We start from the raw sequence: 25,666 nt of genomic DNA, 5'->3' as shown, positions 1-25,666 counted from the left end.
GTGAGCATTACCACCTGAGCTCTGCCTTCTGTCAGATTAGTAGTGGCATTAAATTCTCACAGGAGCGTGAACCCTATTGTGAACTGCACAAGTAAGGGATCTAGGTTGTGCTCTCCTTATGAGAATCTAATGCCTGATGATCTGAGGTGAAACAGTTTCATCCCCGAACCATCCCTGCCCCCCCACTCTCCCAGGACTGCACCCCCACCCCCTACCCCTGTCCATGGAAAAACTGTCTTCAATGAAACCAGTCCCTGGTACCAAAAAGGTTGAGGACAGCTGATTTAGAGCATACTGTAAAATCATTTTTCCTACAGCATTATCTATTCCTTGAAAACACTAGGCCAAGCATGGTGGCTCACACCTGTAATCCCAGCACTATGGGAGGCCGAGGTGGGTGAATCAAGAGGTTGGGAGATCGAGACCATCCTGGCAAACACAGTGAAACCCTGTCTCTACTAAAAATACCAAAAAAATTAGCCAGGTGTGGTGGCGAGCGCCTGTAGTCCCAGCTACTCAGGAGGCTGAGGCAGGAGAATGGCAGGAACCCGGGAGCCAGAGCTTGCAGTGAGCCGAGATTGCGCCACTGCACTCCAGCCTGGGTGACAGAGCAAGACACCATCTCAAAAAAAATTAAAATTAAAATTAAAATTAAAAAAAAACACACTGTTGGGCGCACCCAAGATGGCCGAATAGGAACAGCTCCAGCCTCCAGCTCCCAGTGTGAGTGACACAGAAGACAGGTGATTTCTGCATTTTCAACTGAGGTACCAGGTTCATCTCAATGGGGAGTGCCGGACAATCAGTGCTAGTCAGCTGGTGCAGCCCGACCAGTGAGAGCTGAAGAAACCGCCTCACCTAGAAAGTGCAAGGGGGAAGGGAATCCCTTTTCCTAGCCAAGGGAAACTGAGACACACAACACCTGGAAAATCGGGTAACTCCTACCCTAATACTGCACTTTACCAAGGGTCTTAGCAAATGGCACACCAAGAGATTATATCCCACACCTGGCCCGGAGGGTCCCACACCCACAGAGCCTCCCTCATTGCTAGCACAGAAATCTGAGATCTAACTGCAAGGTGGCAGCAAGGCTGGGGGAGGGGCGCCCACCATTGCTGAGGCCCAAGTAGGTAAACAAAGCCACTGGGAAGCTCGAATTGGGTGGAGCCCACTACAGCACAAGGAGGTCGGCCTGCCTCTGTAGACTACTCCTCTGGGGACAGGGCATAGCTAAACAAAAAGCAGCAGAAACCTCGGCAGAGGTAAATGCCCCTGTCTGATAGCTTTGAAGAGAGCAGTGGATCTCCCAGCATGGAGGTTGAGATCTGAGAACGGACAGACTGCCTGCTCAAGTGGGTCCCTGACCCCTGAGTAGCCTAACTGGGAGACATCCCCCACTAGGTACAGACTGACACCTCACACCTCACACGGTGGGGTACACCCCTGAGATGAAGCTTCCAGAACAAGAATGAGACAGCAACACTCGCTGTTCAGCAATATTCTATCTTCTGCAGCCTCCACTGCTGATACCCAGGCAAACAGGGTCTGGAGTGGACCTCAAGCAAACTCCAACAGTCCTACAGCTGAGGGTCCTGACTGTTAGAAGGAAAACTAACAAACAGAAATGACACCCACACCAAAACCCCATCAGTACATCACCATCATCAAAGACCAAAGGTAGATAAAACAACAAAGATGGGGAAAAAGCAGTGCAGAAAAGTTGGAAATTCAAAAAATCAGAGCGCATCTCCCCCCTCCAAAGGAACGCAGCTCATCGCCAGCAACGGAACAAAGCTGGAGGGAGAATGACTTTGACGAGTTGAAAGAAGAAGGCTTCAGTCAATCAAACTTCTCAGAGCTAAAGGAGGAACTACGTAACCAGCGCAAAGAAACTAAAAACCTTCAAAAAAGAATGGATGAATGGATAATTAGAATAACCAATGCAGAGAAGACCTTAAAAGAACTGATAGAGATGAAAACCATAACATGAGAAATACATGACAAATGCACAAGCTTCAGTAACTGAGTCGATCAACTGGAAGAAAGAGTATCAGCGATTGAAGACTAAATGAATGAAATGAAACAAGAACAGAAGTGTGGAGAAAAAAGAGTAAAAAGAAATGAACAAAGCCTCCAAGAAATATGGGATTATGTGAAAAGACCAAATCTACGTCTGATTGGTGTGCCTGAAAGTGACGGGGAAAATAGAACCAAGTTGGAAAACACTCTGCAGGATATCATTCAGGAGAACTTCCCCAACCTAGTAAGGCAGGCCAACATTCAAATTCAGGAAATACAGAGAATGCCACAAAGATACTCCTCAAGAAGAGCAACTCCAAGACACATAATTGTCAGATTCATCAAAGTTGAAATGAAGGAAAAAATGTTAAGGGCAGCCAGACAGAAAGGTCGGGTTACCCACAAAGGGAAGCCCATCAGACTAACAGCAGATCTCTCAGCAGAAACTCTCCAAGCCAGAAGAGAGTGGGGGCCAATATTCAACATTCTTAAAGAAAAGAATTTTCAACCCAGAATTTCATATCCAGTCAAACTAAGTTTCATAAGTGAGGGAGACATAAAATCCTTTACAGAAAGCATATGCTTATAGATTTTGTCACCACCAGGCCTGCCCTATGAGAGATCCTGAAGGAAGCACTAAACATGGAAAGGAACAATAGGTACCAGCCATTGCAAAAACATGTCAAAATGTAAAGTCCATCGATGCTAGGAAGAAACTGCATCAACTAGCGAGCAAAATAACCAGCTAATATCATAATGACAGGATCAAGTTCACACATAACAATACTAACCTTAAATGTAAATGGACTAAATGGTCCAATTAAAAGACACAGGCTGGCAAATTGGATAAAGAGTCAAGACCCATCAGTTTACTATATTCAGGAGACCCATCTCACATGCAGAGACACACATAGGCTCAAAATAAAGGGATGGAGGAAGATCTACCAAGCAAATGGAAAACAAACAAACAAACAAAAAAAGCAGGCACTGCAATCCTAGTCTCTGATAAAACAGACTTTAAACCATCAAAGATCAAAAGAGACAAAGAAGGCCATTACATAATGGTAAAGGGATCAATTCATCAGCAAGAGCTAACTATCCTAAATATATATGCACCCAATACAGGAGCACCCAGATTCATAAAGCAAGTCCTTAGAGGCTTACAAAGAGACTTAAGACTCCCATACAATAATAATGGGAGACTTTAACACCCCACTGTCAACGTTAGATAGATCAACGAGACAGAAAGTTAACAAGGATATCCAGGAATTGAACTCAACTCTGCACCAAGCAGACCTAATAGACATCTACAGAACTCTCCACCCCAAATCAACAGAATATACACTCTTCTCAGCACCACATTACACTTATTCCAAAACTGACCACATAGTTGGAAGTAAAGCACTCCTCAGCAAATGTAAAAGAGCAGAAATTATAACAAACTATCTCTCAGACCACAGTGCAACTAAACTAGAACTCAGGACTAAGAAACTCAATCAAAACCACTCAACTACGTGGAAACTGAACAACCTGCTCCGGAATGACTACTGGGCACATCATGAAATGAAGGCAGAAATAAAGATGTTCTTTGAAACCAATGAGAACAAAGATACAACATACCAGAATCTCTGGGATACATTTAAAGCAGTGTGTAGAGGGAAATTTATAGCACTAAATGCCCACAAGGGAAAGCAGGAAAGATCTAAAATTGACACCCTAACATCACAATTAAAAGGACTAGAGAAGCAAGAGCAAACACATTCAAAAGCTAGCAGAAGGCAAGAAATAACTAAGATCATAGCAGAACTGAGGGAGATAGAGACACAAAAAACCCTCAAAAAATCAATGAATCCAGGAGCTGGTTTTTTGAAAAGATCAACCAAATTGATAGACCACTAGCAAGACTAATAAAGAAGAAAAGAGAGAAGAATCAAATAGACGCAATAAAAAATGATAAAGGGGATATCACCACCGACCCCACAGAAATACAAACTACCATCAGAGAATACTATAAACACCTCTACGCAAATAAACTAGAAAACCTAGAAGAAATAGATAATTTCCTGGAAACTTACACTACCCCAAGACTAAACCAGGAAGAAGTTGAATCCCTGAATAGACAAATAGCAGGCTCTGGAATTGAAGCAATAATTAATAGCCTACCAACCAAAAAAAGTCCAGGACCAGACGGATTCACAGCCGAATTCTACCAGAGGTACAAGGAGGAGTTGGTACCATTCCTTCTGAAACTATTCCAATCAACAGAAAAAGAGGGAATCCTCCCTAACTCATTTTACGAGGCCAACATCATCCTGATACCAAAGCCTGACAGAGATACAACAAAGAAAGACAATTTTAGACCAATATCCCTGATGAACATCAATGCAAAAATCCTCAAGAAAATACTGGCAAACCAAATCCGCAGCACATCAAAAAGCGTATCCACCATGATCAAGTGGGCTTCATCCCTGGGATGCAAGGCTGGTCCAACATACACAAATCAATAAACGTAATCCAGCATATAAAAGAACCAAAGACAAAAACCACATGATTATCTCAATAGGTGCAGAAAAGGCTTTTGACAAAATTCAACAGCCCTTCATGCTAAAAACTCTCAATAAATTCGATATTGATGGAACGTATCTCAAAATAATAAGAGCTATTTATGACAAACCCACAGCCAATATCATACTGAATGGGCAAAAACTGGAAGCATTGCCTTTGAAAACTGGCACAAGACAGGGATGCCCTCACTCACCACTCCTATTCAACATAGTGTTGGAAGTTCTGGCTAGGGCAATCAGGCAAGAGAAAGAAATAAAGGGTATTCAGTTAGGAAAAGAAGAAGTCAAACTGTCCCTGTTTGCAGATGACATGATTGTATATTTAGAAAAGCCCATCGTCTCAGCCCAAAATCTCCTTAAGCTGATAAGCAACTTCAGCAAAGTCTCAGGATACAAAATCAATGTGGAAAAATCACAAGCATTCTTATACACCAGTAACAGACAAACAGAGAGCCAAATCATGAATGAACTTCCATTCACAATAGCTTCAAAGAGAATAAAATACCTAGGAATCCAACTTACAAGGGATGTGAAGGAACTCTTCAAGGAGAACTACAAATCACTGCTCAGTGAAATAAAAGAGGACACAAACAAATGGAAGAACATACCATGCTCATGGATAGGAAGAATCAATATTGTGAAAATGGCCATACTGCCCAAGGTAATTTATAGATTCAATGCCATCCCCATTAAGATACCAATGACTTTCTTCACAGAATTGGAAAAACTGCTTTAAAGTTCATATGGAACCAAAAAAGAGCCCGCATTGCCAAGACAATCCTAAGCAAAAAGAACAAAGCTGGAGGCATCATGCTACCTGACTTCAAACTATACTACAAGGCTACAGTAACCAAAACAGCATGGCACTGGTACCAAAACAGAGATATAGACCAATGGAACAGAACAGAGTCCTCAGAAATAATACCACACATCTACAGCCATCTGATCTTTGACAAGGCTGAGAAAAACAAGAAATGGGGAAAGGATTCCCTATTTAATAAATGGTGCTGGGAAAATTGGCTAGCCATAAGTAGAAAGCTGAAACTGGATCCTTTCCTTACTCCTTATACGAAAATTAATTCAAGATGGATTAGAGACTTAAATGTTAGACCTAATACCATAAAAACCCTAGAAGAAAACCTAGGTAATACCATTCAGGACATAGGCATAGGCAAGGACTTCATGTGTAAAACACCAACAGCAACGGCAACAAAAGCCAAAATTGACAAATGGGATCTCATTAAACTAAAGAGCTTCTGCACAGCAAAAGAAACTACTATCAGAGTGAACAGGCAACCTACAGAATGGGAGAAAATTATTACAACCTACTCTTCTGACAAAGTGCTAATATCCAGAACCTATAAAGAACTCAACCAAATCTACAAGAAAAAAACAAACAACCTCATCAAAAAGTGGGCAAAGGATATGAACAGACACTTCTCAAAAGAAGACATTCATACAGCCAACAGACACATGAAAAAATGCTCATCATCACTCACCATCAGAGAAATGCAAATCAAAACCACAATGAGATACCAGCTCACACCAGTTAGAATGGCAATCATTAAAAAATCAGGAAACAACAGGTGCTGGAGAGGATGTGGAGAAATAGGAACACTTTTACACTGTTGGTGGGACGGTAAATTAGTTCAACCATTGTGGAAAACAGTGTGGCGATTCCTCAAGGATCTAGAACTAGAAATACCATTTGACCCAGCCATCCCATTATCGGGGATACACCCAAAGGATTATAAGTCATGCTGCTATAAAGACACATGCACACATATGTTTATTGCGGCACTATTCACAATAGCAAAGACTTGGAATCAACCCAAATGTCCATCAGTGACAGACTGGATTAAGAAAATGTGGCACATATACACCATGGAATACTATGCAACCATAAAAAAGGATGAGTTTGTGTCCTTTGTAGGGACGTGGATGCAGCTGGAAACCATCATTCTCAGCAAGCTATCGCAAGAACAGAAAACCAAATACCGCATGTTCTCACTCATAGGTGGGAAGTGAACAATGAGATCACTTTGACACAGGAAGGGGAGCATCACACACCGGGTCCTATTGTGGGGTGGGGGTAGGGGGAGGGATAGCATTAGGAGCTACACCTAATGTAAATGACGAGTTAATGGGTGAAGCACATCAACATGGCACATGTATACATATGTAACAAACCTGCACGTTGTACACATGTTCCCTAGAACTTAAAGTATAAAAAAAAAAAAAAACCACTAAGCTTGGTACAAGTTTTAAAAATTAATTATGTTATATCTAGCCTATTCATCTTTTTTTCTCTTTTCGCTACCTGTTCCTCATCTAGCAGCGATCCAGGAGTTATGCTTTTTTCTCACCAATTCATTATATTTCACTCTCTAGTACAGTGTTTTGTTTTGTGTTTTCAATTCCTTTTTGTTCTAGAGAAACAAAATCAATTTCAATCTAAGTCTCAAGCCTATCATTCCTGTAGCTTTAGATTGAGATGGTTTTTTAGATAATAACAGAAATAAACAGTTATTGGATAAATGCATCAAGCACTGTGCTATGCAGTTTCATATACTGTCTCATTTAATTTTCATAACACCTAAGTAAAGCAGCATAACAATTCCCATTTTACAGGTAAGGAAGTTAATGCTTTGAGGCAAGTGACTACTTCAGACATATGACTAATAACTTGTGGAATAGGGATTTAAACTTACAAACCCCACATTCTTAAAAGCTATACTATATTCTTCTACTTATAACAGAAGGTTAGTATCATTATTATCCCAATTTTTGGAAAACCAAAGCACAGTGTAGTGATTTCACTTTTTAATTATTTCCAGCACATCAAAATCCAATTAATTTTGGGATATTGATTTTATATCCAGCAAAACAGCTACATTTTCTTATGAATTCTAACAATTTTTAATAGATTATTTTGATTTTCTACAAACATTATTGTATCTTCTGAATAATTAAGTTTTGTTCCTTCTTTTTCATTCCTTATACCTTTTGTTTCTTTTACTAGCTTTACTGGGTTATCAAAAACCTTGAATACAATGCAAAAGAAATGGTGAGAGCAGTCAGCTTTGTCTTGTTCCTTTCTCATAAGAAAAGCTTTCAATTCACCATTTTGTTTGTTTCCTGTAGATTTTTCAAAATGGATACCTTTTGCCTGATTAAGACATTTTCTTTATGTACCTCATTTACTAAGAATGTTTCTTTTTAATGCATGTCAAATGTTACAGAATGTTTTTTCTACATCTCGACATAATCATATAATTTTTCTTTTTAATCTTTTAATGGGATGAATTTCATTAATCTAGTGTTCAACCAATCTGATATTTCTAGGACAAAAGTGATATATTATACTTTTTATATGTTGTTAGATTCAGCTTCACAATACACTAAGATTATTTAAAATTATTTGTATAGATTCAGGGGATACATGTACAGGTTTGTTACACAGATATATTGCATAATGGTGAGGTTTGGGTTTTTGGTGTGCCTATCACCCAAACAGTGAACGTTATGTCACTTGGTAACTTTTCAACCCTCACCCCAACCTCCTTGCCCTTTTGAAGGTGTCTATGTATATTATTTCCCTCTGTATGTCCATGTGTTCCCATTGTTTAGCTCTCCCTTTATTTCCCTGACAATTATTCCTTCATAATAGCTCCCACTTATAAGTGAGAATATGTGGTATTTGATTTTCTATTTCTGAGCTATTTTACTTAGGATAATGGCCTAAGTAAAGACGTAATATCATTCTTTTTTATGGCTGTGTAGTATGCTATGGTTTTCTTTATCTAATCAACCATTGATAGACCCTTGGGTTGATTCCATGACTTTGCTATCATTAACAGTGCTGTGATAAACATATGAGTATAGTTATCTTTTGATATAATAATTTATGTTCCTTTGGATGGATCTCCAGTAGTTGGATTGCTGGGTCAAATGACAGTTCTGTTTTTAATTCTTTGAGAAATCTCCATACTGTTTTTCCATAAAGGTTGTACCAATTTCCATTCCAAATAACAGTGTATAAGCATTCCCTTTTCTCTGTATCCTTGCCAACATGTTCTTGTTTTACTTTTTAATAATAGCCACTCTAAGTGGTGTGAGATATCTCATTGCAGCTTTGATTTACATTTCTCTGATGATTTGTGATGTTGAGAATTTTTTCATGTTTATTGGCCACTTGTGTGTCTTGTTTTGGCAAATGTGTATGTCCTATGTGTACTTCAAAAAAAAATTTTAAATATATATAACCAAAAGACAATGTCCACTTTTTAATGGGGTAAATTGGTTTTTCCTTGCTGAGTTGTTTGAGTTCCTTATAGATTCTGGATATTAGTCCTTTGTCAGATGCATAGTTTGCAAATATTTTCTCCCATTCTGTAGGTTGTCTGTTTACTCTGCTGATTATTTCTTTTGCTGTGCAGAAGCTCTTAGTTTAATTAAGTCGCATTCGTCTATTTTTGTTTTTGTTGCATTTGAGGCCTTAGTCAAAAGTTATTTGCCTAGGCCAACGTCCAAAAGTTTTTCCTAAGTATTCATCCAGGTATTTTTTTGATTTCAGATCTTACACTTAAATCTTTAATCCATCTTGAATTAATTTTTATATATGGTGAAAGATAGGGGTCCAGCTTCATTCTTCTGCATATGGCTCTCCAATTTTCCCAGCACCATTTACTGAATAGCATGTCCTTTCCCATTGCATATTTTTGTTGACTTTGTTGAAGATCGGTTGGTGTAGGTATGTGGTTTTATTTCTAGGTTCTCTATTCTGTTCCACTGATCTATGTGTCTATTTTTGTATCAGTACCATGCTGTTTTGGTTACCATAGCCTTATAATACCATACGAAGTCAGGTAATGTGTTGCCCCCAGCTTTGTTCTTTTTCTTAGGATTGCTTTGGCTATTTGAGCTCTTTTTTGTTTCCATAATTTTAGGATTGTTTTTTCTAAATCCATGAAAAATGACATTGGTAATTTGATAGGAATTACATTGAATCTGTATATTGTTTTGGGCAGTATGTCCATTTTAACAATATTGATTCTTTCAATCCATGAGCGTGGATGTTTTTCCATTTGTCTGTGTCATCTATCATTTCTTTCATCAGTGCTTTGTAGTACGCCTTATAGAGATCTTTCACCTCATTGGTTAAAGGTATTCCTAGGTATTTTATTTTTTTGTGGCTATTGTAAATGGAACTGAGTTTTTGATTTGGTTCTCAGCTTGAACATTATTAGTGTATAGAATGCTACTGATTTTTGTACATTGATTTTGCATCCTGAAATTTACTGAAATCATTTATCAAGTGGAAAAGTCTTTTGGAGGAGTCATTAGGGTTTTCTAGGTATAAGATCACATTATCAGTGAACAGAGGAAATCTGACTTCCTCTTTTCCAATTTGGATGCCTTTTATTTCTTTCTGTTGCCTGACTGCTCTGGCTAGTACTTCCAGTCCTATGTTGACTAGGAGTGGTGAGAGTGAGCATCCTTGTCTTGTTCCAGTTCTTAGGGGTAATGTTGGATTTTACCAAATGCTTTTTCTGCATCTATTGAGGCGATCATGGATTTTGTTTTTAAATTCTGTTTATCTGGTGAATCACAGTTACTGAAGCATCCTAGAAACCCTGCAATAAAGCCCATCTAATATTGATGTAATATCTTTTTGAAGTGCTATTGGATTTGGTTTGATAGTATTTTGCTGATGATTTTAGCATTTATGTTCATCAGTTATATTGGCCTTTAGTTTTTTGTTTGTTTTGTTTTGTTTTCTTGTGTCCTTGCCTGATTTTGGTATCAAGGTGATACTGCTTTCACAGAACGAGTTAGGGAGGAATCTTTCCTCCTTGATTTTTCGGAATAGTTTCAGTAAAGATTGGTACCAGCTCTTCTTTGTACGTCTGGTAAAATTTGGCTATGAATCTATCTGGTCTTGGACTTTTTTTGGCTGAAAAAATTTTTTATTACTGATTCAATCTCATAACTCAGTATTGGTCTGTTCAGGATTTCTATTTCTTCCTGATTCAATCTTGGGAGGTTGTATGTTTACAGGAGTTTATCCTTTTTTTTTTTTTTTAGGTATTCTAGTTTGTGCATGTAGAGATACTCACAGTAGTCTCTGAGCATCTTTTGTCTTTTTGTGGAATCAGCTGTACTATCACCTTTATAATTTCTAATTGTGTTTACTTGAATTTTCTGTCTTTTCTGATTAGTTTACTTAGCGGTATATAAAATTTGTTTCTCTTTTCAAAGAACCAACTTTTCATCTCATTTATCCTTTGTATGTTTTTATACTATATTACCAATTTATATTTGTAATATTTTCATAAGTATATTTCTTTTTTCTGTTTTTTTTTAAATTTTTGCATAGGTTATTGGGGTACAGGTGGTGTTTGGTTACATGAGTAACTTCTTTAGTGGGGATTTGTGAGATTTTGGTGCACCCATCACCCAAGCAGTATATACTGCACTATATTTGTAATCTTTTATCCCTTGCCCCACTCCCACCCTTCCCCCCCAAGTTCCCAAAGTCCATTGTATAATTCTTATGCCTTTGCATCCCCATAGCTTAGCTCCCACATATCAGTGAGAATGTACAATATTTGGTTTTCCATTCCTGAGTTACTTTATTTAGCATAATAGTCTCCAATCTCATCCAGGTTGCTGCGAACGCTGTTAATTCATTCCTTTTTATGGCTGAGTAGTATTCCATCATATAAATATATCACAGTTTGTTTATCTACTTGTTGATTGATGGGCATATGGGTTGGTTCCACAATTTTGCAATTGCGAATTGTGCTGCTATAAACGTGTGTGCAAGTATCTTTTCATATGACTTTTTTCCTCTGTGTAGATACCAAGCAGTAGGATTGCTGGATCAAATGGTAGTTCTACTTTTAGTTCTTTAAGGAATCTCCACACTGTTTTCCATAGTAGTTGTACTAGTTTACATTCCCACCAGCAATGTACAAGTGTTTCCTTTTCACTGCATCTCCTCAACATCTACTGTTTTTTGATTTTTTGATTATGGCCATTCTTGCAGGAGTAAGGTGGTATCTCATGGTGGTTTTGATTTGCATTTTCCTGATCATTAGTGATGCTGAGTATTTTTTCATATGTTTGTTGGCTAGTTGTATATCTTCTTTTAAGAATTGTCTATTCATGTCCTTAGCCCACTTTTTAATGGGATTGGTTTTTTTTTTCTTGTTGCTTTGTTTGAGTTCGTTGTAGAGTCTGGGTATTAGTCCTTTGTTGGATGTATAGATGGTGAAGATTTTCTCCCACTCTGTGGGTTGTCTGTTTACTCTGCTGACTGTTCCTCTTGCCATGCAAAAGCTCTTTAGTTTAATTAACTCCGAACTATTTATCTTTGTTTTTATTGCATTTGCTTTTGGGCTCTTGGTCATGAAATCCTTGCCTAAGCCAATTTCTAGAAGGGTTTTTCCAATGTTATCTTCTAGAATTTTTATAGTTTCAGGTTTTATATTTAAGTCCTTGATCCATCTTGAGTTGATTTTTGTATAAGGTGAGAGATGAGGATCCAGTTTCATTCTCCTACATGTGGCTAACCAATTATCCCAGCACCATTTGTTGAAAAGGGTGTCCTTTTTCCACTTCGTTTTTGTTTGCTTTGTCAAAGATCGGTTGGCTGTAAGTATTTGGGTTTATTTTTTGGGTTCTCTATTCTGTTCCGTTGGTCTATGTGCCTATTTTTATACTAGTACCATGCTGTTTTGGTGACTATGGCCTTATAGTATAGTTTGAAATCAGGTAGTGTGATGCCTCCAGATTTCTTATTTTTGCTTAGTCTTTCTTTGGCTATCTGGGCTCTATTTTGGTTCCACATGAATTTTAGAATTCTTTTTCTAATTCTGTGAAGAATGATGGTGGTATTTTGATGGGGGTTTCATTGAATTTGTAGATTGCTTTTGAGAGCATGGTCATTTTCACAATATTGATTCTACCCATCCATGAGCATGGGATGTATTTCCATTTGTTTACATCATCTAAGATTTCTTTCAGCAGTGTTTTTTAGTTTTCCTTGTAGAAGTCTTTTGACTCCTTGGTTAGGTACATTCCTAAATAGTTTATTTTATTTTTTGCAGCTATTGTAAAAGGGAATGAGTTATTGATTTCATTATGTGCTTGGTCACTGTTGGTGTATAGAAGAGCTACTGATTTCTGCACATTAATCTTGTATCCGGAAACTGCTGAATTCTTTTATCAGTTCTATGAACTTTCAGGAGGAGTCTTTAGGGTTTTTCAAGGCAAAAAATCATATCGTCAGCAAACAATGAAAGTTTGACTTCCTCTTTACAGATTTGGATGCCCTTTATTTCTTTCTCTTGTCTGATTGCTCTGGCTAGGACTTCCAGTACTATGTTGAAGAGGAGTGGTGAGAGTGGGCATCCTTGTCCTGTTCCAGTTCTCAGAGGGAATGCTTTAAACTTTTCCCCATTCATTATTATGATGGCTGTGGGTTTGTCATAGATGGCTTTTATTACATTGAGTTATGTCCCTTGTACATCAATTTTGCTGAGTTTTAATAATAATGAGATGTTGGATTTTGTCAAATGCTTTTTCTGCATCTATTGAGACAATCATGTGATTTTTGTTTTTAATTCTGTTTATATGGTGTATCACATTTATTGACTTGTGTATGTTAAACCATCCCTGCATCCCTGGTATGAAACCCAGTTGATCATGGTGGATTATCTTTCTGCTATGTTGTTGGATTCAGTTAGCTAGTATTTTGTTAGAGATTTTGGCATATATGTTCATGAAGGATATTGGTCTGTAGTTTTGTTTTTTGGTTATGTCCTTTCCTGGTTTTGGTATTAGGGTGATGCTGGCTTCATAGAATGAATTAGGGAGGGTTCCTCCTTTCTCTTTCTTGTAGAATAATGTCAAAAGGATTGTTACCATGAGGATGGAAGATTTTTCCATTTGTTTGTGTCCTCTCTTATTTCCTTGAGCAGTGGTTTGTAGTTCTCCGTGAAGACATCCTTCACATCCCTTGTTAGCTGTACTCTTAGGTATTTTATTCTCTTTGTAGCAATTGTAAATGGGAGTTCATTCATGATTTGGCTCTGTGCTTGCCTATTGTTTGTGTCAAGGAATGCTTGTGATTTTTGCACATTGATTTTGTATCCTGAGACTTTGCTGAAGTTGCTTATCAGATCAAGAAGTTTTTGGACTGAGATGATGGGGTTTTCTAAATATAAAATCATGTCATCTGCAAACAGAGCCAACGTGACTTCCTCTCTTCCTATTTGAATATGCTTTATTTCTTTGTCTTGCCTGATTGCCCTGGCCAGAAGTTCCAATACTATATTGAACAGGAGTGGTGAGAGAGGGCATCTTTGTCTTGTACTGGTTTTCAAAGGGAATGCTTCCAGCTTTTGCCCATTTAATATGATATTGGCTGTCAGTTTGTCACAAATAGCTCTTATTATTTTGAGTTATGTTCCATCAATACCGAGTTTATTGAGAGTTTTTAACATGAAGAGATGTTGAATTTTATCAAAGGCCTTTTCTGCATCTATTGAGATAATCATGTGGTTTTTTTCCTTTGGTTCTGTTTATGTCAATATCATGAAAATGGTCATACTGCCCAAAGTAATTTATAGATTCAATGCTATTTCTATGAAACTATCATTGACATTCTTCACAGATTTAGAAAAAACTATTTTAAATTTTACACAGAATCAAAGAAGACCCCATATAACCAAGACAATCCTAAGCAAAAAGAACAAAGCTGGAGGCATCACACTACCTGACTTCAAACTATACTACAAGGTTACAGTAAACAAAACAGCATGGTACTGGTACCCAAACAGACATACAGACCAATGGAGCAGAACAGAGACCTCAGAAATAACACTACACATCTACAACCATCTGAACTTCAACAAAACTGACAAAAACAAGCAATGGGGAAAGGATCTCCTATTAAGTAAATTATGCTGGGAAAACTGGCTAGCCATATACAGGAAACTGAAACTGGAGCCCTTCCTTACACCTTATACAAAACTTAACTCAATATGGATTACAGACTTAAGTGTAAAACCAAAAACCATAAAAACTCTAGAAGAAAACCTAGGCAATACCACTCAGGACATAGGAATGGGCAAAGCCTTCATCAAAAATGACAAAAGCAATTGCAACAAAAGCCAAAATTGACAAATGGTATCTAATTAAACTAAAGAGCTTCTGCACAGCAAAAGAAACTACCATCAGAATGAACAGGCAACCTAAAGAATGGGAGAAAATTTTTGCAATCTACCCATCTGACAAAGGTCTAATATCCAGTATTTACAAGGAAGTTAAATGTATTTGCAAGAGAAAAACAAACAACCCCATCAAAAAGTGGGCAAAAGATGGGCCGGGCGCGGTGGCTCAAGCCTGTAATCCCAGCACTTTGGGAGGCCGAGACGGGTGGATCACGAGGTCAGGAGATCGAGACCATCCTGGCTAACACGGTGAAACCCCGTCTCTACTAAGAAATACAAAAAACTAGCCGGGCGAGGTGGCGGGCGCCTGTAGTCCCAGCTACTCGGGAGGCTGAGGCCGGAGAATGGCGTGAACCCGGGAGGCGGAGCTTGCAGTGAGCTGAGATCTGGCCACTGCACTCCAGCCTGGGCGACAGAGCGAGACTCTGTCTCGGAAAAAAAAAAAAAGTGGGCAAAAGATATAAACAGACACTTCTCAAAAGAAGACATTTACACAGCCAACAAACATATGAAAAAAGCTCAACATCACTGATCCTCAGAGAAAAGCAAATCAAAACTGCAATGATATACCATCTCATACCATGCAGAATGGTGATTATTAAAAAGTCAGGGAACAATAGATGCTGGTGAGGCTATGGAGAAATAGGATCACTTTTATGCCGTTGGTGGGAATGTAAATTAGTTCAACCATTGTGGAAGAGACTATGGCAATTCCTCAAGGATCTAGAACCAGAAATACAATTTGACCTAGCAATCCCATTACTGCATATATGCCCAAAGGATTATAAATCATCCTACTATAAAGACACATGCACATGTATATTTATTGCAGCACTATTTACAACAGCAAAGACATGGAGCCAATGCAAATGCCCATCAATTATAGACTGAATAAAGAAAATGTGGTACATATATACAATGGAATACTATGCAGCCATAAAAAGGGATGAGATCATGTCCTCTGCAGGGACATGGATGAAGCTGGAAGCCATCATCCTCAGCAAACTAACACAGGAACAGAAAACCAAATATTGCATGTTCTCACTGATAAGTGGGAGTTGAACATTGGGAACACATGGACACAGAGAGGGGAACAACAGACACCAGGGCCTGTTGGAGGGTTGGGAGGTGAAGGGGGGGAACTTAGAGGACAGGTCAATAGGTGCAGCAAACCACCATGCACACGTATACCTAAGTAACAAACCTGCACATTCTGCACATATATCCCATTTTTTTTAAAAGAAATAATAATAATAATAAAAGGATTGGTACCAATTTGTCTTTGAATGTCTGGCAGAATTCTGCTGTGAATTCATCTGGTCCTGGACTTTTTCTTAGTTGGTAATTTACTGATCTGTTCTGGGTATGTAATTCTTCCTGATTTAAGCTAGAAGGGTTGCATTTTTTCAGGAATTTATCCATCTGTTCTAGGTTTTCTAGTTTATGTATGTAAAAGTGTTCATAGTAGCCTTGTATTTCAGTGGTATCAACTGTAATATCTCCTGTTTCATTTCTTCATGAGGTTATTTGGATTTTCTCTCTTCTTGGTTAATCTTACTAATGGTCTATCATTTTTAAAAATCTTTTCAAAGAACCAGCTTTTTGTTTCATTTATCTTTCATATATTTTTGGGGGGTTGGTTCCACTTCATGTAGTTCTGCTCTGATCGTGGTTACTTCTTTTCTTCTGCTGGGTTTGGGTTTGGTTTGTTCTTGTTTCTCTAGTTCCTTGAGGCATTGTGACCTTACAACGTCAGTTTGTGCTCTTTCAGTCTTTTTGATACAGGCATTTAGGGCTATGAACTTTCCTCTTAGCATTTCCTTTGCTGTATCCCAGAGGTATTGATATGTTGTATCATTATTGTCATTCAGTTCAAAGAATGTTTTCATTTCCATCTTGATTTTGTTTTTGACCCAATGACCATTCAGGAGCAGGTTATTTAATTTCCATATATTAGCATGGTTGAAGGTTCCTTTTAGAGTTGATTCCCTGTTTTATTCCACTGTGGTCTGAGAGAGTGCTTGATATAATTTCAATTTTCTTAAATGTATTGAGGCTCATTTTGTGGCCTATAATACGGTCTATCTTGGAGAAAGTTCTATGCACAGTTGAATAGAATGTGTATTCTGTGGTTGTTGGATGAAATGTTCTGTGTAAATCTGTTAAGTCCATTTGTTCCAAGGTATAGTTTGAATCCATTGTTTCTTTGTTGACTTTCTGTCTTGATGACCTGTCTAGTGCTGTCAGTGGAGTACTGAAGTCCCCCACTATTATTGTGTTGCTGTCTATCTCATTTCTTAGGTCTATTAGTAATTGTTCTATAAATTTGGGAGCTCCAGTGTTAGATGCACAATAGGATTGTGACATCTTCCTGTTGGACAATGCCTTTTACTATTATATCATGTTCCTCTTTGTCTCTTTTAACAGCTGTTGCTTTAAAGTTTGTTTTGTCTGATATAAGAATAGCTACCCCTGCTTGCTTTTAGTATCCATTTGCATGAAATGCCTTTTTCCACCCCTTTAAGTTTATGTGAGTGCTTATGTGTTAGGTGAGTCTCCTGAAGGCAGCAGATAGTTGGTTGGTGAGTTCTTATCCATCCTGCAGTTCTGGATATCTCAAGTGGAGTATTTAGGCCATTTACATTCAATGTTAGTATTGAGATGTGAGGTACCGTTGCATTCATCATGCTATTTGTCACCTGTGTACCTTGGTTTCTTTGGTGTTTTGTTTTTTGCTTTTTAACTTGTATTTTTGTTTTATAGGTCCTGTGTAATTTATGTTTTAAACAGGTTCTATTTTGATGTGTTTCTAGGATTTGTTTCAAGATTTAGAGCTCCTTTTAGCAGTTCTTACAGTGGTGGCTTGGTAATGGTGAATTCCCTCAGCATTTGTTTGTCTGAAAAAGACGGTATCTTTCCTTCATATAGGATGCTTAGTTTTGCTGAATAAAAAATTCTTGACTGACAATTGTTTTGTTTGATGGGGCTGAAGATAGAGAGCCCCACACCCTTCTAGCTTGTAAGGTTTCTGCTGACAAACCTGCTGTTAATATGATAGGTTTTCCTTTATAGGTTACCTGGTACTTTTGTCTCACAGCTCTTAAGACTCTTTCCTTTGTCTTAACTTTAGATAACCTGAAGACAATATGCCCAGGTGATGAACTTTTTGCGATGAATTTCCCAGGTGTTCTTTGTGCTTCTTGTATTTGGATGTCTAGATTTCTAGCAAGCCCAGGCAAGTTTTCCTCAATTATTCCCCCAAATACATTTTCCAAACTTCTGGATTTCTGTTCTTCCTCCATGACACTCATTATTCTTAGGTTTGGTTGTTTAACCTAATCCAAAACTTCTTGGAGGCTTTGTTCATATTTTCTTATTCTTTTTTGTCTTGTTGGATTGGATTAATTCAAAGACCTTGTCTTCAAGCTCTGAATTTCTCCCTTCTACTTGCTCAATTCTATTGCTGAGACTTTCCATAGCATTTTGCATTTCTATAAGTGCATCCAGTGTTTCCTGAATTTTTTATTGTTTTTTCTTCATGCTATCCATTTCCTTGAATATTTCTCCCTTCACTTCTTGTATTGTTTTTTGTATTTCCTTGCATTGGGCTTTACCTTTCTCTGGTGCCTCCCTGATCAGCTTAATAACTAACCTCCTGAATTCTTTTTCAGGTAAATCAGGGATTTCTTCTTTGTTTGGATCCGTTGCTGGTGAGTTAATGTGATTTTGGGGTGTGTTACAGAGCCTTGTTTTGTCATATTACCAGAGTTGGTTTTCTGGTTCCTTTTCATTAGGGTAGGCTCTGTCAGAGGGAAGGTCTAGGGCTGAAGGCTGTTGTTCAGATTCTTTTGTCCCATGGGGTGTTCTCTTGATGTAGTATTCTCCCCCTTTTCCTACAGATGTGGCTTCCTGAGAGCTGAGCTGGAGATTGTCATCACTCTTCTGGATCTAGCCACCCAGAAAATCTACCAGGCTCTGGGCTGGTATTGGGGGTTGTCTGCACAGGGTCCTGTGATGTGAACTGTCTGTGGATATCCCTCAGCCATGGATACCAGCACCTGTTCTGGTGGAGGTGACAGAGGGGGTGAAATGGACTCTGTGAGGGTTCTTAGCTTCGGTGGTTTGATGCTCTATTTTTGTGCTGGTTGGCCTCCTGCTGGGAGGTGGCACTTTCCAGAGAGCATCAGCTGTGGTATTATGGAGAGGAACTGGTAGTGGATGGGGCCCTAGAACTCCCAAGAGTATATGCCCTTTGTCTTCAGCTACCAGGGTAGAAAAGGAAGGCCCATCAGGTGGGGGCAGAGCTAGGCGTCCTGAGCTGAGACTCTCCTTAGGTGGGTCTTTCTGTGGCTGCTGTGGGGAATTGAGGTAAGATTCCCCAGTCACTGGAGTCATGTACCTAAAAGGATTATGGCTGCCTCTGCTGAGTCATGTAGGTTGTAAGGGAAGTGGAGGAAAGTTGGCAGTCTCAGGCCTCACCCAGCTCCCACACAATCCAAGAGCCGGTCTCACTCCCCATATAACAGCACCAAGTCTGTTTCCAGGCAGTGGGCAAGCAGGGCTAAGAACTTGCCCCAGGCTACCCACCTCCAAGCTGCATAAGGGCTTTAGTTTTTCCCCTGCCTGTGGAGTCTGCACTCCAGATTCACATCCTCCCCCAAGTTCTGGCCAGGAGGCTTCTAGACTAGTTCAAATTGTTACAAAATTCAGCTGGAGACTTCCTTCTCTCTGTGGTGTTTTCCCCTGGCCACCCTCTCAAAGGATCTCTATGATGTCAGGCAGGAACAGCCTGCTTAGGGACCCAGTAAGCTCTGAGGGCCTTTCCCGCTGCATCCTCTACCCCTGTATTTCATAAGGCTCTCTAAATTGACTCAGCTCCAGGTAAGGTAAGGATGTTCTCCCACAAACTAGACCTTCAGTTTCCCCAGTGGGGGTGTGTGTTCGGGAATGGAGGATCTCCCTTTCCCATTTCTGCAGTTTGGGCACTCACAGTATTTGGGATGTCTCCTGTGTCCTGCAGGAGCAGTCTGCTTCCTTCAGAGGATCTGTGGGTCCTCTTGGGATTCCTGATTTATTCCTGTAGTCATTCTGGAGCTAAAATTCACAATGTGAGCCTCTGCATGCTGCTCTGTCCATCCAAGTCAGAGCTGCAATCTAGTCCTGCCTCCCGTCCACCATGATGATCCTTAATCCTCATTATTATTATTTTTGTCTCAATCTCATTCAGTTCTGCTGAGATCTTTGTTATTTCTTTTCTTCTGCTAGCTCTGGGTTTGGTTTGTTCTTGTTTTTCCAGTTCCTTGAGGTGCAACATCAGGTTGCAACTTTAAGATCTTTCTATATTTTAAAAAATTTCTGCCTTGATTTCCTCATTTACCTAATGAACATTCAGGAGCAAGTTGTTTAGTTCTCATATATTTGTAGAGTTTTGAGAGTTCCTCTTGCTACTGATTTCTACTTTTATTCCACTATAATATGAAAAGATATTTGATATGATTTAGATTTTTTTGAATTTGTTGAGATTTATGGCCAAACATATGATTTATTTTGGAGAATGTTCTATGCACAGAATGTCCCATGCACAAATGAGAAAAATGTGTATTTTGCAGTTGTTGCATAGAATGTTCTATAAATGTCTATTAGGTCCACTTGGTCTGAAGTCTAGTTTAAGTCCATAGTTTATTTGCTGATTTTCTGCCTTAATCATCTGTCTAGTGCTGTCAGTGGGGTTTTGAAGTCTTCCCTTATTATTGTATTGCTGTCTATCTCTTTTCTTAGGTTAAGTAGTATTTGTTTTATAAATCTGGGTTGTCCATTTTGGGATGCATATATTTTTAAGACAGCTATACCTTTTTCTTGTATTGAACCCTTTATCATTATATAATAAATAATTGTTGTTGATTTAAAATCTGCTTTATCTAACATAAGTATAGCTACTACTGCTCATTTTTGTTTTCTGTTTGCATGATGTATCTTTTTCCACTCCTTTATGTGTGTCTTTACCAAAGGGTGTCACTTGTGGGCAGAAAACGATTAGTTTTTTTTTTTTTAAATCCAATTTGCCAGTCTATATCTTTAAGAGGAGTATTCAGGCCATTTATGTTCAAGGTTAATATTGATATATGAGGTTTTGTTCCCGTCATAATGTTGTTACCTAGTTGCTTTGTTGTCTCAATTTACACTAAGATTTTTATATCTACATTTATAAATGAAATTAGCCTGTAATTTTTCTTTTCCATACTGTCCTTGTCAGGTGTTAGTATCAAGGGTATGCTGCCTCAAGAAATGAGTTGGGAAGGGTACTGAGTTGAATAGTGTTCACCCAGAAGATGTGAGTGTGACATTTGGAAATAAGGTCTTTGCAGATGTCATCAAATTAAGATAAGGTCATGCTGGGTTAGGGTAGGCCTATTGAAGATCAGGAAAATTTAGACGTGGAGGAAAGCAAGCCATGTGATTAAAGTGAGACTGGAGTGATGCATCCATAGGCCAAGGATTGCTAACAACCATAAGAAGCTAGAAGAGGCAAGGAAGGATTCTTCCCTAAAGAAAACAGAGGAAGAATGACCCTGCTGATATCTTGATTACAAACTTCTATCCTCAGAGCTATGAGAGAATAGATTTCTGTTGTTTTAAGCCATTTAGTTTGTGGCAATTTGTTATGGTGCTCTAGGAAACTAATAGAGAAACTGTTCCCACTTTTTTGATTCTCTAAAATGTTTATGTAAAATTGGAATATTTTCCTTGACTTTACAGTAGACCTTGCCAATGGAGTCTTCTGGGTCAAGTATTTACTTGGTGAGATTTTTGATTACTGATTGAATTTCTTAAACGATTACAGAACTATTTGGGTTTTCTATTTCTTCTTGAGCTAATTTTGAGAAGTCATTTTTTACATGTTCATAATATTTTCATTATCTTTCTTTTTTCACTGTTATGATAACTTTGATTTATCTTGCATTTTACAGAAGTCTATGAACGATTTTTTAAAAGCACCTCATTACCCCATATCACGTTTCTCTGACAGGTGTTAAAGTAGGCTATAAGTATGTCAACAGCTTGAGCATCAGTGTCTTGCAAGGATTTCAGACCAACCAACCACTAGCCAAAGAACTTGGCAGCTTTTTAATCTTGTTTTTAATACAATGGTATATCCACTTGGATGGCAAACCAGTCTAGCCACATCTCTACAACATGCTTTGAAAAATCAGTGATTAGCAAATTAGTTAGCTTTGGCACGGAGCTGTGCTTGCTTGCTCATGATAGTCTGAAAGCCAGTTTTGATACTGGCAACAGAACATCTAGAATGACAAGTTTCACACTGTAGGAAATAAGAGTTGCATGTCCTTCTGCAGGATTGTGTCCAGTGATCTGCATGTGTGACAAACAACACATTCCTTGATAAATCTTCATAAGACATTTTCTATATGTTTCTGTCGGAATCTTCCTTTACAAATTGGTTATTACCACCTATAGAACCACTTGTACCCAATTCAGCCAACAAAAATGCAAGTGTGCTGATGATGTAATAGTTTACAGATATCTGTAAAGTTGACAAAAGAAGTTTTCTTGGTTCCTACTCGGATGACCTGCGGAGGTTTCATAATGAATTTCTTTTTCTCCCCAGCAACCGTATCTGAATTCTTTTCCCTTATGATGTTGAACACATGATTCACCAGCTCCTCTTATGTGTAGTCTCCTTCTGAGCCTACCCAAGCAGGGCCTGTCTGATTACTGAATGAGATACCATCATCTTTTTTGCTGTCTTCATCTTCTAGAGCTTCATCTTTTTCTAGCATTTCATCCTCATCTGGGTACTTGACATTCTTCTTTTTCTTGCCAAGTATAATGTCAAGGTCATGCTCTGGTTCAGCTGGTCCTTGAACATCACTTTCAATCTTAAGATCCTTTACATCTTCTTCAGCGTCATCAATATCAAACATCTTTTTTGTTTTTTTCTTTTTTCTTTTGATTAAAGAAGTTCTAGTCATCTAGATCATCAGAAGCATCTTTTTTCCTACTGTCCTCATCATCAGCTTCCAAATTTTTGTCCTCAGTTGGCTCTGGCTCCAGACTTTTGTTTCTGAAGGCTGCATTTCCTCTGTTTGGGTATCCCCTTCCTCATCTGACATAAAAGGCTTCTTCTTCATCTTTTCTTCTTGCTCATAGTAGGATCAAAAATCGTCTTGTCCCCAGACATGGATGCGGCTCCAGTGGGCTCAGCATGGACGAGAAGTCAGACAGGTCACCCCCAGGCCCCGCAGCAGCACTGCTCCTGCCAATACCTCTCCCACCACTGCACTAGGCTCTTGCATCAGACAAAGGGCCATTATCTTTCTTAAAGGCTATAGTATCTGCAATGATATCCCTTTCATCATTCTTCATATGCATTGTTTGTGCCTTACCTTCTCCTTCAATCTCTCCAGAGTTTGTGAATTGTATTAGTCTCAAAAAACTGACATTGTTGTTCCTCTTGATTCAAATGTTTTCTATTTCATTAATTTCTCCTCTTTATTATTTCCTTTCTTCTACTTGATTAGGGTATATTTTACTGTTAGTCAGTTCCTTTATATAAATACTTAACTCATTACATTTCAGCCTTTTTTCTTTTCTAATATATATTTTTAAAGCTATAAATTTCCTGATAAGTTTTATTTGAGCTGCATTTCTCAAGTTTTATATTATGTTTTCATTGCCATTCAGTTCCCAATTTTTTCTAAATTCCATTATTTCTGTTTTTACTCAGAGGATATTGGAAATTAACTTCCAAACATATGAGAATTACTAGTTATATTTTGTTATTGATTTGTAGCTTAATTGTATTGTTGTCAGATAATACATTTTTAATGAAATTTATTTAGATAAGATTTTATAATTCAGTATCTAGTCAATTTTTGTAAATGTTCCAGATGTATTTCAGAAGAATCTATATTCTCCCATTTTGAGGTGCATTGTTCTATGTACACGCATTAAGCCAAGTTTCATAATCCCTAATACTTTTTTAGAAGAATAATTTTTTCTGCCTCCGAACTCTAATTGCATTCTCTCATCTACCTTCTTTCTTACAAAGAAATATCAAGTTCTTTATCATTCTGATCACTCTTTCCCTGCATCATTGTCATCATCTTGGGTGCCAAACCTTAAGTTTCCAAACAGTGAGTAAGCTATTTAATAACTGGTTAAGGTTTGGGACATTATATTAATCTCTTCCAGGCTCAAAATCTCTTCTTACCTGTAAATGAGGATTGTAGGACTAACTGAGAATTAACATAGAATGTGTTTAAAAATACTATTACTTTTATTATTATTAATAAATAAGCTACATGGTACTAGCACATAACAGGCAAGATAAATGGTAATATTATAATGATTCACATTTTTATATTTATTTATTGCCATGATTCTAACATCTGTGTCTTTTCAGGCTACCATTAACACACATTAAATTTCTCTGGCTACAGTAAGGTTGAATAGGCCCCCATATCCATGTGACTTTTGTTAAAGGGTATAATGTATTCATTAAGGAAAAGATGCCATATATACCATTGAATAAATCACCATTTCAAAATACTTTTGCCATATTTTGTCAATAATTTTGCATCTTCACACAATAACCCAATAAAACAGTGCCATTGTCACTGAGATGGGTGACTATCAGAAGAAAAATGAATTCTATTATAAGACTCTGTGTGAATTAAACAGTAACATTTATTGACCATCTTCTGTGTATAGGTACTGTAGTAGAGGCTTTCAGATATGTTATCTCATTTAATGTCACAAAAACCCCTTAAAATAGATATTATTGTTCCTACTTTATAGATAGAGAAATTGAGGTTCAGGAGGTTAAAGAGATTTGCCCAAGCCCATATGTGGTGGAGATACATGCAATGCAGGTATATATCAGTAAGTGTATAACAGCCATCAAGTCTGGAACTAAATATACTCTAAAACCCCAATCCACTATAAAAGAGACTAAGCCCAAAGTCTTCTCTGGGTCTCTCTTGTAATTCCGGTCCCTTTCTCCACAATGTTTCTCATTCTCACTCAAGTCTGTCATTTCCATTACCTACACTAAGTTATTACTCACAAGCACAGCTAATGTAGTATTGGTCTCAGTCTGTGGTTGGATTCCAGAGATAGTGGGAAAGGGTTAGACTTAAGTTACCTGCAGAAAATTTGCCCTCTGCTCCACAAATCACAATGGCTTTTATTGTATGGTCTATTACAGCTTTCTGTAGTCCTTCTTTTACATCACGGAGTACGGCCGTACTAAAAGAAAACAAAATACACTAACTAAATTAGTCAGAATTAAATTCCTACCATTCAGAGTGTTTTCCTTTCCTACCAATGAAAAATTAAACACACACATAATGGATAAGAACTACAGATACTTCTCAATAAAGCTTCCAACAAATAATATATGTGTCTACTATGACTATTATATTTGTTCTACAAATAATATATGTGCCTATGATTAATTAAGCACTGAACAGATTAAATTAATCCACTTTTTAAAACTGTAATTTTCCTGCCCTGTGCTTTCACTTTGACCACTTAAAATTGGCACCAACCAATTTAAAAATATTATTACATGGCTTCTATATACTGTACAAGGAGTTATCCAATACTTGTACATAATTTATCATGTAAGGTGCTCTAAGATGAGTGCTGTAACAAAGGTACAAAGAAAAAGTGATGTTGAAGTCGAGAAGGGTGAAATGACTTTCAATTTTTCATATTGGTAAAATATAAGAAAATTAAATGAGAAACAGTCTAGGAGCTGTGGCAGGGGCTGTGAGTTACCTCAAATATCCATTCCTCTCCGTCTTCTTCATAGTATTA

The 25,666-nt window shown here is 38.0% G+C and overlaps 1 protein-coding gene and 1 pseudogene across 2 annotated transcripts in view; both read right to left on the bottom strand.

The window, feature by feature from the left end:
- Window positions 1-25,666, bottom strand: part of EHHADH (enoyl-CoA hydratase and 3-hydroxyacyl CoA dehydrogenase) — an 84,244-nt gene that overhangs the window by 54,093 nt on the left and 4,485 nt on the right. Inside the window, exon 2 of one of the 2 annotated variants that reach the window (XM_003894722.5) lies at window positions 24,990-25,093. The exons of the other annotated variant lie outside the window; for it this stretch is intronic. Coding sequence (XP_003894771.3) covers window positions 24,990-25,093 — 104 coding nt within the window. The remainder of the gene's footprint in view (window positions 1-24,989; window positions 25,094-25,666) is intronic. 2 annotated transcript variants of the gene reach the window in all.
- Window positions 20,649-24,991, bottom strand: LOC108584610 (annotated as a pseudogene).

Source organism: Papio anubis, chromosome 2 (assembly GCF_008728515.1).
Source record: "Papio anubis isolate 15944 chromosome 2, Panubis1.0, whole genome shotgun sequence".
NCBI lineage: Eukaryota > Metazoa > Chordata > Mammalia > Primates > Cercopithecidae > Papio > Papio anubis.
The sequence above is the reverse complement of the archived record's forward strand: the minus strand, read 5'-3'. Positions and strand labels throughout refer to the sequence as shown.